Here is a 16,919-nt window from a genome sequence, read left to right on the forward strand (position 1 = left end):
GGTGGGGGTGGGGGAGGGCATGGGGAGCCCGGCCCCCCTCCCGTTCCCCGCCTACAAAACCGTCCCGGCCGAGCGGTCCTTGCTCACAGCCTCTCGGCTCCGCAGCCGCCCCCACGCATCACCCACCCGCGGGGACCGCCCCCCCCCTCCCCACCCATGGGAGACGGCCCGGGAGCGGCGGCCCCTCTGCGCCCGTGGGGAGCTGGCGGTGAGGTCGGGGGGTCCCCTTGCTGTCCTCGCCCCCCTGCCCCGGCCACCATGGCGCAGCCCGGGGACTGAGCGAGGAGGTGGAGGAAGGACCCACGGGAAACTCGCTGCCGCGTGGGTCCGCCCAGAAGGTGAGTGGCATCGCGGCGGGGAGAGCTCAGGGGATTTTCCGTGGGGAAAGGGGACACGCAGCTCCGGGAGAGGGGAGGCCCGTGGGGTGGGCGCGGGGGGACCGGGGTCTCCCCAAGCATCCCTGCGTGGGCAGCCGCCACCCACGGGTCCTGCCACTGCCCCCCTGGTCCTGACTCCCCCGTGCTGCGAGACGCCCCGGTTACACGGGTGGTGTCTCCCCCGTGGGAGTGGGGCTGGGGGCTGGGGATGCTGTTCCCAAACAGGGAGGCCCCTGCTCAGCATGCTCCCAGCTGGTGGGGTGGGGGGGAGGTGGCAGGAGCTGGGGGTCCCCACGGAGCACAGCACCCATGTGCTGACAGCGAGGGGTGGCTGGAGCTGAGGCAGTAGCAGGGGTGCTGGGGATGAGTTTGGGAGCGCTCAGCAGATCCCACTTAGAGGGTGAGTTTAACTCCTTCCACACCAGAGCCCTGCTGGGGGCTGATTCCCCATGGCCGGGGATGAAACAAGTCCTGGGGGGCTTGCATGCATGCACTGAGCCCCCATAGCCCCAGCGCTGGGGAAGGACAGACATCCCGGAGCGGACACCAAGCAGGCTGGACATCTGCAGGGCACGTGGTTGGGTGTGGGTAGGTGGTAGGAGCCCCTTCTTGGCCAACCAGCAAGGGGTCTGTGTTGGTGGTGAGCTGCAAACACGCAGGTAGGACTAGGTGGTGGTGGCCTCGTGGTCCTGCTGAGCTTGTCCCCCAGCTTCTCCCTGCGTTTGCGGAGAGGATCTGACCCTTGTCTGGGGCACGGCCAAGCCCAGCCTGGGCCATGGGCAAGTCAAGAAACCGCACGCCGAGCTGTGGCGGTCAGCTTTGCCAAGCGAGAGCGGAGGGGGTCCCTTGGCGGCAGGTCTGTGTCCCCTGCACCAGCCCACGCCATGCTGCACTGGACCATGGTGCCAGAGCCATGCAGGGTACAGGATTAGCCAGGATCGGGCCCTTGCCACGTCAGGATGGCCACCGAGCACCATCTCACGTGCTTGTTCTGCTCCACCAGCAGCAGGAGGATGGAGAACAAAGCCATGTACCTTCACACCTTCAATGAGAGGGAGAATGGCTCCATCTTCGAGGAGCCCTTCGAGGGAAGGAGCCTTTCCAAACTGAACCTCTGCGAGGACGGTGAGTCCACGTGCAGTTTGGGGGGGGGTGCTTTGAACCTGGTGGCAGAAACCTGGAGAGCTTCTGGGGGGCACCGGGGGACTTGGATCGCTCAGGGAGCAGCTGAGTGATTTGGCCCCACAGAGGCAAAGGTGTCTGGCCTGACTTCGGTGCTCAGCTCCAGCTGTGGGTCCCGGGGAACCAGGGCAGAGGAGCAATCCCTGCCCCAGGAAGGGAGGGTGCCTTGGTGGAAGTAGCACCATGATAAATGTGTGTCCCAACCAGAGCGGGGAAATTCTCCCCTCCTGCTGGCACGGCCTCACTGGGAGAAACACTCATGGAATCCCATGGCAAGGAGGTTCCTGTGCCTCCTCTCCTGTCCCCGCTTTCTGTTCCGACACAGGGATGACAGGGCCAGGGCACCACGGACCTCTCAGGGTGCCCAGGATCTCATTTGGTTCTGCCACTGATCAGGGTTGCGCTTCAGGGAAAGTCACTTTACTTGCTAGAGGTTGATTATTTTTTTTTTTTGCATTTTTTGGGGTTGTTTTTTCCTTCTCTAAGCCTCTGGGTCTCTTGCACGTGGTCTTGTCCAGAGGTGCCATGCAGTGGGATGGCAGTACCGGGACTGTGCACGGTGGGACCCGCTTGCACTTCCCATACACCATAGCTGGCCTCTATCTCCGCTGTGGACCTGCTGAGCTCTTTTCCTTAGCTCTCGCCCCATAAAACGCTGTCTGTGTTTCACCAGCTCCAGGTTTGGTCCCCAAGCAAACAGCTCTGATGAGTTTTTCCCCAGGCCTTTGCAGCCCTGCTGGGAGAGACCAGGGTGGTGGAGTTGGGTGCTCAAGCAAAGCTCTGAGGTCCCCTTCGCTGTCAGCTTCGCTCAGAGACCTGTGGGGCTGCTGGGGAACCCGGTCCTGTTCTGAGCAGGCTTCCCAGCACTGCTGTGCCCCACCACAAGCATGGGATCGGTGTGATGGGGGACTCACCTGCCTGCTTTTGGGCACGTGGGACATCCCTGGGATGTGATGGAGAGCCCTGGGTGTTTCCAGAGGGCAGCCCGTGTGCCAGGATGGGCTGTATCCGTGTCCTGAGTGAGCTGGGAACGCCCAACCCTGGCCAGATTGCTTTTGGGTCCTTGCACAGGCTCACGGTGCTTATTGCAAGAGATGTGATGTTGCCGTGTGGGTGTCTTCTCCTCCCCTCCAGCTCCCGGGATGGGGACAGCTTTGAGTCCGGAGGGCGAATTTCCCATCCAGGTGAAAGCTGAGTCTTGACGCCCTTCCCCATGTCACCCTGCGAGGGACCCCCTGCTCGCCGCGGCACGGCTGCTCCTGCCTCTGCCCACCTTCCTGCTGCCGGCTGGTGAAATCCAGCAGCCACCCCACCTTCCTGCAGCAGAAAGAGGGGCAGATCCTACCCACGGGCTGACCCTGTGCTCTGCCCGCGCCGCAAACGTGGCAGGGGGCCGGCGGAGCCCGGAGGGAGCGATGCTGGAAGAGATGGGAGGGAAGGGTTGGTGTCTTCTAGGGCCAAGGCCACCACCCCTAGCAGAGACCTTCCACTCACACGGAGTCATGGCAGGGAGGGTTCAGGGTTTCTCCTTGGCTTTGGTATTTTTGTGGCAGGTTGCCCTGGATGTCTCAGGGCAAAGCTGCTCATCCATAACTCGCCTCGATGGAGAGCTGGTGCTCCAAGGAACCTCATTCCCACTGGTGAAGCTGCTGGAAGGAGACTTGTGGGGCTCTGTCTGGTCTGCAGCCACACAGGGCAGGGGCAAGGTCAACCCTGAGAGCTCCATCATGAAGATGGGACCAGCTGAGTCCCTCCTGGGCTCGTGGAAAATGCTCGGCGTGGGGCTGAGGGCTGGTGTGGCCGCCTGTTGCTTGCCATGACCCCCAGGAGAGCGGCCCTGGACCTTCCCCCAGGGCTCGGGGGACGACAAGTCCTGGCTGCTTTCAGCCTCCCACCTTCTGCACCCCCACTGGCGGGGCGGGCCACAGCTCCAGCTCCCCCGGGCATGGGCAGGGGGAAGAAATATTTGCTTTTTCCCTTGGTTACTGGCCGGAGCCCGCCCGTGGGCTCCTCGGAGCGGGTGTTGTGAAAAGCCTGCTTACGCAGCTGCGGTCCCTCCTGCTCTTCCGAGAGCAGCAAAGAGGAGTGGGTGGTTCGGGGCTCGGGGCCAGCTCCTCCCGGAGTCTCCCAGGACCTGATATAAGTGTTAATGTCAGAAAAATATTGCAGCTTTCCTCATTCTGAAACCCTCGGCTCCATCTGTTTGGCCGGTGACAGCAAATGGGAACCGCGTGTGGGTAATGAATTGCAGATGGAGGGGTCCCGGAGGAGCGGCACCGCCTTTTGCACCTGAGCTGGGGCGCCTCGAGCACCCCACATCCCCGCGGGATCCCCTCTGGGTGTCAGCGAGCCTGACCTCAGCGCTTTATCATTTCAGAGCCCCAAAATGGAGCGGAGTTAAACGATACACCCAGCGTAACCCTTCACTGGCTGGAGGCTTTTGCAAGCCTCTGTGTCTTCCAGCGGGACAGACACACGGGCTGTCAGCTGGGGAAGGGTAAGGGTGCAGTGGGGAGGGGTCCCTGCCAGGCTAGGGATACCCCAAACCTGCTGTACCTCCTCTGGCACACCAAGTGCCAGCTTGGTCCCCCAGGGAGCTGAGCTCCTGCCCCATGGCTGGGGGGTGGGATGCGGTGAGGTCCCAAAGCCCAGCAGGGGTGGGCTCGGCTGGAGGTGGGCATTGCTCATGGCCGTGGGTGAGTGTGATCTCCTCCCCAGGTTTGGCTTCGAGGCCATGATTCACCTGCTTCACCCTTTCCGCAGGGCTGGTGCAGGCTCTGGAGCAGTGCTACGCTGTGCCTCGGGGCTTAAAGGGCAGAAAGCAATGGGATGGAGGCACCCAAATGTCAAGGGCGTGGGAGTTTTGGACTCTTCCTCCACCTTTTGTTGGTGTCTCCCTGGAGACATCTCAGATCAGGCCAGGGGCAAAACTTGGCAGCACTAGTTGACCTGGCATGAAGTTGTTGGTTCTCAGCTGCTTTCAGAAACCTTGTGTTTCTGCAAGGGTTCAACACAAAAATGCAGGCGCCCAATGCCCTGCACCCCATCCCAGCAGCACGCGGTCACCCAGAGAGCGGCGGCATCAGGCTGAAGCATTACTGCAGCCTTGGGGCTGGGGACCGAGGGATGCGGGGTCTGTATCCAGATCAGGCTCTGGCTTCCAATTAAGACCACGACCTGGCCCAGATTTCAACATAAAGCTTCAGCTTTGAACATGTGCAAAGCCCAAAACCAGATGACTTCTCCCTGCCGCTGGGCTCATGGCACGGGAGCCTTTCCTCATCTTTCCTTGCGCTTTCCTCCTGGCTATTTTATTCATAAACACCCCCTTCCTTCACACGCAGCTCTTGCTGCTCGGGGCTCCTGGCAGTGTCCGCGAGGAGCTGGATCACAGCTGGCGCAGGTTTGGGCAAGGGGGGGCTGTCAGGGATGTCAGGATCTAGGCATCTTAGAATTGTAGAGTGGTTTGGGTGGGAAGGGACCTTTAGAGGCCACCCAGCCCAACCCCCTGCCGTGAGCAGGGACACCTTCAGCCAGAGCAGGTTGCTCAGAGCCCCGTCCAGCCTGGCCTTGGGTGTTCCCAGGGATGGGGCATCGACCGCCTCTCGGGGCAGCCTGGGCCAGGCTTTCACCGCCCTCAGCGTGAACAGTTCCTTCCTTCTCTCTAGTCTGAATCTCCCCTCTTTCAGTTTAAGACCATCACCCCTTGTCCTGTCTTCCCCCATCCCCTCATTGCTGCCTGCCTCCTGCCTGGCAGGGACAGTCGCAAGGCTGCAGGCAGGGAAGGCAGGGGATGGGGTGATGGGTGGGAGCTGGAGGGGCGACAGCTCAGCAAGGGTGGGTGATGCCGATGTTTCCCTACCTGGGATCCCCAGCAGGCCCTTTGCACCCCAGCTCTGCCCATACAGGAGGGGAGATGTGTGCATGCTGCAGCTGGGCTGCCTGCCCCCAACCCAGACCCCATAGCACCAGCATGGGCAGGATCAGGCCCGCCCCTGCCTACTGCATTGCTGATGGTGGCCCGGCTGCATGCGAGCCTTCACCTGGGAGCGTGGGCTTGTGCCAGCATTGATGGTCCCAACTCAGGGAAAGCCATGCGGATCCAGGGCATGCAGAGCTGTGCCTGCACCCACAAGGGTGCTGGCATTATATTTGCAATATGTTTTCCCAGTGGGAGGTGGAGCCCAGGCGGGTTGGGTGCATCATGCTCTCCCTGACACCTCGCTCTGTCCCCCAGGTCCCGGGAGGAGGATGAAGGCAGCAGGACGCTGCGGCTGGCTGGGCTCCTTGGCAGCACTGAAGTATGCTGTGGTGGGACTCTACCTCCTCGTCTTCCTCATCCTCGTCGGGGTCTTCATCCTCGCAGGTAAGGGCTGAGCCTGGGTCCTCCCTCCGTGGCGCAGCGGTACCCCAGGGTGATGCTCCCCCGTGCAGGAGCTCGGTGCAATGTGAACCGTGTGTGGCTGTGGGCATGGCATCATGCTTCTGCTGCAGAGGTGTTCGGGAGGGTTTTCCATGCCATCCAGGGGAGGAAAATACGGGATCCAGGAGAAGCGGGGTGTGGAGGCGATGCCTGCCTCGGTTTGCAGCCACCGGTGGCTGCAAACCGAGGCAGGCATCGCCTCCTCACCATGTTTCCAGCTTCATGGGCACAACGACCTGAGCCCACACCGGCTCCATTCTGCACGTCTGGAGTGGTTTTGATTTAAGCTTTGAGGCTGGAGTTGCTTGAGGGTCCAAGCATCATGTGCTGGGGATGGGGAGGCTCAGGAGCTCCATGTTCAAGGCTCAGACCATTCCCGTCACTACGTCATGGCTGCTGGGTTGGAACCAACCCCCCATTTTGCTTGGGGCAAGGATAAGCCCCGGCTCCATCAGCGATGGAGATGCATGCCGGGTGTTATCCTTCCGTGGCACATCCCACAGGGGTCCTGCCTCCCTTCTCCGGCTTTTTGGTGAGCGCAGGGATGGGAAAGCTGCTCGCAAATGCCTGTAATTGCTCCGAGTCCCAGCTCATCCCTGCATACACATCCCATGTGGGCCACGTCGCCGCCAGCTTATTTTCCCCCTTGGCCTGCTGGAAGCCGTTTGGGAAGATGCCTGGTTTAACCCACAGTCCCAGTACCCCATCCTTGCACCCATACCCCCCCGACCCGTGGTGGTCTCTGCAGGGTGGGGGGGCTTGGATGGATGCCTCAGCGGGCACAGGTGAGCAATGCCACCGCCAAGGACCAGCTCCTTGCTTCCCACCCACCTCCTTCCCGGCTTTAACCCCAGCATCCATGGAGGGTAGGGATATGGGGGACCCCCTTTCCAGCCCCAAATCTCCACTAGCTGCTCTCGAGGGCTGGGCAGGGCTGAGCGCTGCCCCCGCACCATCCGTTCGGGATGATTTGCTGTGCTTTGCCTGTGCCTTGCCTGCTGCAGGCAGCTGGGAGGGTGATGGATTTCCTGTTTGACTCCAGCTGCGGGAATGCCAGCACCATGAAGGCAGCCTCTGTCTTTTGCAAAGGGTGGATTTAGTTTTTTCCTGGGCTGGCAAAGGGACAGAGAAGGTTTTGCTGGAATTTTGAAGCCTCTCCCACTTATTTCTTGCATTACATTGTTTTAATGTTGTTGTTGGCCTGTGAAACCCTGAGCGAGGGATGCCATGAATTGTGCAAAGAGCTCAGGACAGGCGCTCTCGTCCTGGACTGAGATACAGCTGCTCACCCGAAAGCAGCTCCAGCAATAACAATAACATTATGGCATCAGCTGACGGCGGGGAGAGCTGGAGGTTTACGGTCATGGGCATCTTCAAAGCCCCACCTCCTGGAGTCCCGTGACTGGCAGGATTTCAGCTTTCAGTAAGACCCCAGTAAAAACCACCTTACCCCCCCTGGTTTGTGGACCACAATCTTGGAAAAGAGAGGAAAATGAAGAGGAAAATAATCTCTTCCATTATTGCTTTCTGCTTGTCTTGAACTTTAAGCCAAGCCTCTGGCTTTGGATGTAGCTGACTCAAGCGCTGGAGCCAGCTGTGCCGACGGCGGGTGCCCGGAGCCGTCTTATCACATCCAGGAAAACCACAGGCTGGTCTTGCAACATAGTGAAGAGACCGCATCCAGCTGGGAGCCTCGCGCAGCCCAGGGGGACAGCCCTGGTGGTCCCTGGCTTCAGGTGTCTGTGGCTGAAACCTCAACGTTGGAGCTGGTGGTCCTCAGAGGATGAGGACTGGGTGTTCATGTGCACCCTCAACCATGGAGGGCTGGGTTTTTCCACGGAAAATCCCACTTTGTGCTACTGGAGACCAGACACCAGCTTGCCAGAGCTGAGACTTTCTGCCCAGCATCCCTCGTCACCCATCAGAGGGGAAGGTGTGCAGAAAGAACCAACATTTAGTGAAGTAGACTTGCTTTCACCTGCTCCTTGGGCCGGGGAGAGCCGACCACGATGCTGGAAGAAGAATGTCACCGATGCCATCCCTGTCCTCCCCCAGCAGCAGTGAGGTCCCTGCTCAGAGCAGGTCCCACCTGGGACGGATGAGTGCTGGGTGTCCAGCTCATTCCAGACCCGATGCTCTTTGGAGAAGGATGTGGAGCTGTGATACCCCCAACTGCTCCCCGAAAAGCAACTCTCACCACGCTATCCACTGACGGGGGGCTGTGCCCCTGGTCCATGCCCTCCACTGCCAGCATCCCTTCATCCCAGGGCCAGCAACGCGGAGCAGGGATGCTCCACCTGGCTTGCTCTGCTCCTTCCCATCCTGGCCATGGAAAAGGAGGAAAAATCCCAAAGGGGAAGCGCGTACGCATGCAGACACGCACAGAAACATGCATGTGCGTGCAACCACACACAGGCCCACCCCGTGGGGCTGGGGCACTGCAGAGGAGACCACCCCCCTGGAGGTAACCCCCCAACACGTGCTGGTGTCCCCGGCACATGAACCTCATGGTTTTGGCGAGGCAGCTCCCCCAGGCATCGTTTTGAAGCCAGCTTGGGCAGGTGTCCTGCGACTCACAACACGCTCCATGGAAATGGGTTAGAACATGAGTAAACTGCTAAAAATACTGTGAACCACCTCAGAGCTGTGGAAACAGGATGTATTCAGCAACTGAGCCGGGGTGGCTTCAATGCAGCCTGCTTTTAATATCCTCTCTTGCAGGCCTGGCAGCAGTTTTCTGGCTCCTGAGGATGCACACTCCCATTCTCCCTGCCCCCCCACCCACTAAAAAGGTACCTAGCCCAAGGTTAGGACTTCACACTTGGCTTTTTTGCAAGGTCTGGGTTAAATCCCAGCCACCTGCGTGCTCAGACCTGCATTTTGGTGTTGGAACCCAAATCCCCGCCTGGCCCCACGCCCGTGCACCCCAGGCACCCAGCCCTGAGCTGCTCCGCAGTGAGAGTCCAGGCAGGGCTCGTTGGGACGCGGCGAAGGAGCCAAGTGCCTTTGTGTGGGCATCTGAACCATGCATATGGATGGGCATCCAACCTGCACCCCGTCTCCATGCTCATATTTGCACTGAGAGTGACCATGTTTCCACGCTTGGTACCCCTGGGTGCCTGGAAGAAGCACCCATGGAAATGAGCACCCTCCGTTTCAAGAGCTGTAGCCCCAAAACTCATGCTCTGAAGATGGTGGTGGATGAGGGTGATAGTCCCAGCCCCACGGCCAGCCATCGTGTGAACGCTCCCTGGTCAGCTCCAGCGCAAACACCTCCCGCTCCTCGTGAGCTGGCTCCAAAGCAGGTCTGTGCCTGCAGCCAGCATCTTCCTGGGACACGGAGCAAACCTACGGTGCCGAAAAGCTGCCGGCAGCGGGGCCCTGCGTCCTTGTGGTGTGCGTGCTTGTCCCCTCTGCAGGGCTCCTCGGGGACAAGTCACATGAAAGTTATTAGCAGGAGCGTGAGGGCACAGGTCACATTCCTCGTCAACCCCAGCAAAGCGGTGGATTCCGTCAAGGCTGGATTACCTCTGCCAGAGCTGATGGCCTGCAGGGACAAAATGCTCCCCTGGAGCAAGCTGGGAGGAGCTGCCTGTGGTCCCCGTTGTGCAAAAATGTGTGTGTGTGTGTGCGCGCACAGCTCAGGGTGCATGTGCACAGGTTGCAACGCGGATGTGCAGCGAGGGCAGGTGCGCGCGCGCACCTTTGCATGGAATCATTCAGGTTGGAAGAGACCTCCAGGATCACCAAGTCCAACCCCCAACCCAACACCCCCAGGCCTCCCAAACCATGGCCCCAAGTGCCACGGCTGCACGGTGTTTGAACCCCCCCAGGGACGGTGACGCCCCCACCTCTCTGGGCAGCCTGTGCCAGGGCCTGACCCCTCTGGCAGGGAAGGCATTTTCCCTCACACCCAACCTAAACCTGCCCTGACGCAGCCTGGGGCTGTTTCCTCTCGTCCTGTCCCTGGTGCCTTGGGAGCAGAGACCAGCCCCCCCTCACTCCAGCCCCTCTCAGGCAGCTGCAGAGAGCGAGAAGGGCTCCCCTCAGCCCCCTCTTCTCCAGGCTAAACCCCCCCAGCCCCCTCAGCCGCCCCCCAGCACACTTGTGCTCCAGACCCTGCCCCAGCCCCGCTGCCCTTCTCTGGACACGCTCCAGCCCCTCCAGGCCCTTCTTGTCCCGAGGGGCCCAAACCTGAGCCCAGCATTCGAGGTGGGGCCTCCCCAGGGCCGAGCACAGGGGCCCCATCCCTGCCCGGCCCCTGCTGGCCACACCAGTGCTGACACAAGCCCGGGGGCTGGTGGCCTCCTTGGCCACCCGGGCACTGCTGGCTCATGCCCAGCCGGCTGTCAGCCAGCACCCCCAGGGCCTTCTCCGCCGGGCACTTCCCAGCCCCTCTGCCCCAGGCCTGGGGCGCTGCCTGGGGTCGGTGTGACCCAAGGGCATCACGCCGTGTGCGTGTATGTCTGGGGTAGGAGCACAGGGGTTTCTTGCAGACCTTTTCTCCTTCAAACACTGGTGGGGGCAGCAGCCAGGAAAATGGCATGTCCCCGAAACAAATAGCAGGAGGGAGCGTCTGCTCGCGGAGCCCTTCGGGGACTGGGTGCCTCTGTACGTGTGCTGTGCACGCGTGTGCCGCGTGCGTTCGGGTGCGTGCAGGCCCTGCGTGTGCACGCGTGAGCTGTGTGCTTGCATTTATGCATGTGCTCCAGGCTCTCAGCAACTCTGTGACTCACCAGCTCTTGATTTCAGGCAAAGGACAGAAAGCGAGGAGGGTGTCAGTGGCCCACAATGCCCACGTTCTGCTCCTCTGGCTCAGCCCTGTGCCTGCAGCCCTGGCCCGCCGCTTTGCCTGCTGAGCGGGGCAACGTCCATCTGCAGCAGGATTAGTCCATCCTACCAAGCCAGCAAGTAAAAAGTTGGAGGCAGAAGATGTGGGAGGCGGGAGAGCTGCTGGCACGCACAGGCACGCACAGAGCAGCCCAAGGCTGGAGGTGTTGGTGCTTGGAAGCTTCCCGGCGTGGTTTTGGCTGCGGGATGCGCCGGAGCAGCCTCGGTTGCTCTCGGGTTGGTGGCTGCGGTGCCAGGGCTGGGCACAGGAGAGCTGTGGGGATCCCAGCTAGTTATTGGAAGTGATTTATGGGAACGTGGGGAACTCTGCAGGCTTTGCCACTAACCGCAGGTGCAAAGGGGGAAGCTTGCCCGTGCTTCCCAGCCCTCGGCCTCCGCAGGACCTGCAATCTGGGTTATACCTCCTTGCGCTGGCCACACAGGCTTGCTTGGCTGCTTTCCCTGTTGTGAACCCCCACAGGCAAAGGCTCCCCCGAGGCGGTGCCAGCTGGGTGCCTGGCACAGCAGGGACAGGTGATAACTGGTGACATTGAGATGTTCCCCCTGCGGTGATGCAAGTGACAAGCAGGGACATGCAGAGGGGACCAAACAACGTCCCCATGCCCCAAGAGGAGAGCTCTGAGCTGGCACGCTGCAGCCCAGCCTGGGAAGCTGAGAGTCCAGTGGCAGGATTAATTAATGGGGGCTAATTACTGGAGGAAAGATGCCTTTAGTGCCTGGAAGATGCTCAGCTCCTCTGTTATGGCACCGCCAGCCCGTGGCAGAGCTGGGGGGGGTGGCTGCTCGCCCCCACGGTGCTCCCAGAGCCCCCTCTCTGGGCACAGTGGGTCCCCCCCGGTCCCCTTGCTGGGGCACCCAGCACCACCACTGCCAGCGGCCCCGAGCCCGGGGGGGGGCTGAAGCCCTTCGTGTGTGCGCGGCTGCTTTCACCCTCTCCTTACTCCTGCGATTTTAATTCAAACCAAATGGTTTCGCTCAGTTTCTCCTCCGTGGAAATGAGGGGGTGAGCTGCCAGGCCGGTCCCACGCCAGCCCGCGGCGTCGCGCCAGCCAAAGCCCAACCACGGCTTAAAGAACAATGGGGATTATTTTATTTTGTTTTATTTAATTTTTTTAAATCTCATTATTGATGTGGGTTTGGTTTTGAGTCCCCCACCCCAGGCTGCGTTGGAGACCTAGCGTCGATTCAAGGCGGAGGAAGAAGATGATATTCCCTGCCTGGATCAGTGTTTTTGGGGCGCACCAAGGCGTACACCCTGGTGACGGGCTCCAGGATCATGCTTTACCGGGTGCTACTGGGCTTGCTGGGCAAAGCGTTGCTGGAGCAGTGCTAGGAGCGGCTGAGAGCAAAAGGATCCCCCCTGAATTTCCAGGTTCCCCCTCCGAACCCCATCCCGGTGCTCTGGGAGCTGGTGCGAGGCCAGGAGGGGTTTGGAGTGGGTGCCTGGATGGCCAGGAGCTCTCTGCCACCAGGGATGCCGAGGGGCAAAGGATAATCCTGAGCCGGGGCGGGTTTCCTCCCTTAGGAAGAGCCCTGGCCACCCCCGCGTGCGGGATGCGGTACTTGGAGGCTGAGAGCAAACCGCACCCAGAGCCGTGGAGACCTGCCAAGCCAGGTCTTACAGAGCGAGGGGCTGAGCTCAGGCCCAGGATCAGCGGCCGGAAGGGAAACCTGGTTGTTAAAATTAAAATTAAAACCTCAGTGGGGGAAGAAGGAGTTTTAAAGGTCTGGTTTTTTAGGAAAGGGAAGCGGATGCTGTTAGCAGACAGTCCTCTGACCAGAGGCAAGCACAGGCCAGGCGAAGCCACGAGGCGGAGCTTCGTAGCACCGTGATCCATCTGGCAAAGCCCAGAGCTGCTGGGAGCCTTTGCTGTCCTTCCTGAGGAGGTGCCTCCTTCTCCAGGCCTTCAGCAACCAACCTCCTTCTCCAACCATGGAGAAAACCATGGGGCCAAAGAGGGGCTGATGGGATGAACCTTTTGGGGTTTGAGGTGGGGCTTCCACCTTCAAGCACCGAGGAAGAGGGGGATGTCCAAGTGCTCCAAGGGTCTCCTCCTCCAGTGTTGCACATCTCAGAAGGGTCCCTGCCTCCATGGATGGTTTCTGATGTCCCCTCCTCTCCATCCCTTGCAGTCTCCAGACCACAGACTTCCCCCGAGGACCTGAAGGCGCTGATGGGGAACGTCAACCACCTCAATGAGAGCTTTCGGGACATGCAGCTGAAGCTGCTGCACCTACCTCTGAAGGGGGACATGCTGGATCACATCTGGAGGCTCCAGGACCTCCTGCAGAACCACTCGGACTCCTTGTTCCTCATGACAGGGTCACTGCAGAAGCTGGAAGGGCTCCTCTGGAGCCTGCAGACCCAGGCCAGCCAAACTGACAAGGCAGTGTCCAACCTCTGGGACAGTTTGACCCAGCAGAGCGACGCGGCTCAGCAGGAGATGTACAAGCTCTCCGTGGAAGGCAACAGCAGCCGGCTGCTGCTGCAGCACCACGACCACCTCCTGGGCCACCTGGGCAGCAGGGTGGAGAGCCTGAGCGACCAGATGACGGCCATGAATGGGGCCATGGACACCATGAACAGGACCTTCTCCTACGACGTGAACATCCACCATACCCGCATCCAGGACCTGCAGGTGTTGATCAGCAACGCCACCGAAGACGCCCGGCAGATGCGCCTCATCCACATAGCCATGGAGGAGCAGCTGAAGCACGAGCTGGCCATCCTCAACAACGTGACGGAGGACCTGCGGCTGAAGGACTGGGAGCACTCCGTCGCACTGAAGAACATCTCCGTGATACGGGGTAAGCCGAGCACCTCTTGTATGCAGCTCCCTCGCTGGTGCATGAAGTTGTGAGGAGGGGGGTGGCCTCGGTGCTTTGGGTGGTGGTGGAAATGGTCCCTGTGGCATGGGGATGTCCTGTGGGGATGTCTCAGGTACTGTTTGGTGTATCAAATCCACCTGGCATTACAGTTTAGGTGTCTGCAGTGTTCAGAGGTCTCTATCACCTTAGACTCTTGGACTCTCCAAAGGCTCCTCCATCCACATTAGGAAGAAAGCTCCCACGGTTCCCTCAAATATGCCAGGAAAACCTCCGCCAGGTCCCTCCTGATGATGAAAGTGAACCAGACCGAGCGCAGCAGGGATGGTGGGATTTCTGCCCTGATTTGCACCGCAGTGATCAAGCAGAAGGCTGCCCCCCAGTACCCTCAGTCATTGTCAATCACATAATCAGCTTTGCTGTACGTCCCCTTTACTTCATTTCCCCCCTCCCATCTTCTCCTCCTTTACCACCCTCAGTGCCTCCCAAATCGTAGAATCATCGAATCACGGAAGGGTTTGGGTGGGAAGGGACCGCTAAAGGCCACCCAGCCCAACCCCCTGCCGTGAGCAGGGACACCTTCAGCCAGAGCAGGTTGCTCAGAGCCCCGTCCAGCCTGGCCTTGGGTGTTCCCAGGGACGGGGCATCGACCACCTCTCGGGGCAGCCTGGGCCAGGCTTTCACCGCCCGCATCATGGTGAAACAAAGAACCCATCCCTGCTAACTCTTGACCGTTGACTCTAGTTGTGCTGATCCCCTTTTCTTGGTATTTATATGGTCGCCTCAGTAATCCCCACCTCAGTCTGCTGAGCATCCACTCCCTTTTTCTCAATTATCTGCAAGGTCCAAGCATTTGTCACACCATTATCTCATGAGCGTAGCTGTATGGCCAGGGTTCACCATCTGCTTGGACATTTCTTCCTTTCTGATGTCAGGAATTTCCAGCTGTTTTGTATCTCTTGCTGCTGTGGGATCACCTACTTCTCTGCACCCCACAGCACTAGATCTCCTAGGAGAGCCCAGCTCCAAGGGGACCAGCTCAGGTGGAGATGCCTACACTGGAGAAACCCACGTCTGCTGTGGTGGACCCCAGTCTGGTTGCCTGATGTAAGGGGTTCCTCTGTGCTGCACCAAGGCAGAGGTGGCTTTTGCTCCAAAGATCTTAAAGGCTGAAGTAGGAGAGGGAGTGAAGGGAGCTGCACTCCTTGGGAGCAGCTTGGCTTCATGGGATGATGGGGAAGGGCTCTTCAGGAACAGGGGCAACTGAACGGGGCTGTGATGGGAGACAGCAAAGTCATGAGCATCTTCATGATTTATGGCACAAGAGCAAAGGGGGAACCTGATGAAGTGGTGGGCAGCAAGCCCAGGAGAGGCTCAGCCCACATCCCACCTTTTCACCCAGCCAGAGCTTCTTGCTGCAGGACTTTGTGGAGGCAGAAACCCAAGCAGGTCCAAAAGGAGCTAGACAAATTCACGCAGGACACATCTGCGGCTGTTAAATGCCATGACCTGATCACAGTCCCAGTGAATGAACTGGCCATGGGAGGGGGAAAAACCATGAAGAAACACAGAAGAGCCCAGCGCAAGCTCTTGGGGGCAGAGCACGAGTTGGGGGGCTGTTGCTGTCTCACTTCTAGGCTGATGGTTTGCATTGGCGGAGATGCAACGGGCTGTTGCTCATTTCTGGTGCTTCCAGTTGAAATGCCAGATGGGGAAGGAAGAGGCTGATGCCAAGGTGTTTGCTCCCTCAGGCTGTCTGCTCAGCCGAGAGGGGACAGATGTGCTTTCAACCGCAGCAGCTACATCTCCCCACTCAGGCCAACCATCACCCTTGGGTACCAGCAGCTCACTGGGGTCATTTCCCTGGTCCTTGGGGGACGTTGGCTCATGAAGCCTGGTTTGGGGCTGCTGGGACCACATTGCACCCACTGCTTTGAGGTTTTCACAGCTGCCCACTGACCCCCACGCCCTCTCTTCCCCCCACTGCCATGGGGAGGACATCACCCTCTCTTGGATTAAGCCACTGAGGAAGGGGACTGTCATGGAGCCCAACACCCATGCGCCACGTTACTCCAATGAACATGAGCAGAAAGCAAAACAAATCCCCTCCCAACAGTCCAGCACCTGATTTTTCAGCTGCTCTGACACATTCCTGGCAGCCCCCACCTCCCTTTCCCCCCCTCCCTCCCCCCTCCCCACTTGCTGTCGGCAGCGATGGGTCATAGATAATTTAGAGCCTTGTGCCCAACTGGCTTTACCCCAGCCCCAAATCTGCTTGGATGAATCCACTGTGCTTCCAGGTGGATTTGCACCAGCAGAGCCAGTCCTGGGCCATGCAGGGCTGCCTGCCTGGGGGTGCATCTTCCTTCCCCCCAAGACCTTATCTACCCCAGGCTCTGGCTTTTTTGAGGCTGTCTGCTGGTGATGGCTGCTTGGGGAGGTGCCCCGGGCTCGTCTCCAGCAGCTGACCATGCCAAGCAGCTCACATGTCTTGGAGAGGGCTCGGCCTCGCAGCGCCGAGGGGCTTTGGGTCTTAAATAACGGTATCACCGGGATGGGGGGATGCCCAGGATCATCCACCGCCCGCCCGGAGCCGCTTGCACAACTCGCTGGGTGGGATGTGCTGGCTCGCAGCAAGTCTGGCGGGGTGATTGCAACGGTCCCATCTGGTTGTCAGATCCGTGCATGTCATGAAAGTCCTCATCCTGATGGTTTTGGAGGGTTTTTCCCCTCCGCTGAAGCAGCAAACAGCCCAGCCCTGTGCAGGCGGGAGGGCGAAGCAGGGGTGCATCTGGGCTGGGGTTTTCTTTCCTGAGTGCAAACCTCAGACACTGTGGGGTGGGGACCAGCTTGGCATGGTGTCTGCAGTGCTGCTCGGCCTCTCCCAACCACCCCTCCCAGTTCTCCTCCATCCTCCACTCCAGCTCCTCCCTGTGTCCCATCCCACCAGCTGTCCCTGGGGATGGGATGACCTCTGCTCATGGAGCAGCCTGGATGTATCCAAGAGGAGATGTTCAGGTGGCTGATGGACCACAGGGCTCAGTACTGTGAGCTCTGAAGGATGAAGGCCAAAACCAGGAGCCAGCAGACAGGATCAGGCCTATGATCTGCCCATCCCCAAGCCCTGTTTCTAACCCCAGGCATTAGGGAAAGGGAATAAGGGACAACATGTCTCTTCCCTGGTGTGTTCTCCCAGCCTCCAGCTCTTACAGAGCAGATGAGATTGTCTGTTGCCCATGGTCATCCTCCATGAAACTTAG

The 16,919-nt window shown here is 59.8% G+C and overlaps 1 protein-coding gene across 3 annotated transcripts in view; it reads left to right on the forward strand.

The window, feature by feature from the left end:
* Positions 1-53: 53 nt before the first annotated feature.
* SCARA5 (scavenger receptor class A member 5) overlaps positions 54-16,919 on the forward strand; it is a 38,196-nt gene continuing 21,330 nt past the window's right edge. For 2 of the 3 annotated variants that reach the window (XM_064448372.1, XM_064448374.1), the window contains exons 1-4: positions 54-338; positions 1,384-1,502; positions 5,797-5,925; positions 12,967-13,641. In XM_064448372.1, the coding sequence (XP_064304442.1) occupies positions 1,391-1,502; positions 5,797-5,925; positions 12,967-13,641 (916 nt within the window). In that variant the 5' untranslated portion in view covers positions 54-338; positions 1,384-1,390. Of the gene's footprint in view, positions 339-1,380; positions 1,503-5,796; positions 5,926-12,966; positions 13,642-16,919 lie in introns of all 3 variants that reach the window. The other variant, XM_064448373.1, reaches the window with a different exon arrangement.

This window comes from Phalacrocorax carbo, chromosome 3 (genome assembly GCF_963921805.1).
Source record: "Phalacrocorax carbo chromosome 3, bPhaCar2.1, whole genome shotgun sequence".
NCBI lineage: Eukaryota > Metazoa > Chordata > Aves > Suliformes > Phalacrocoracidae > Phalacrocorax > Phalacrocorax carbo.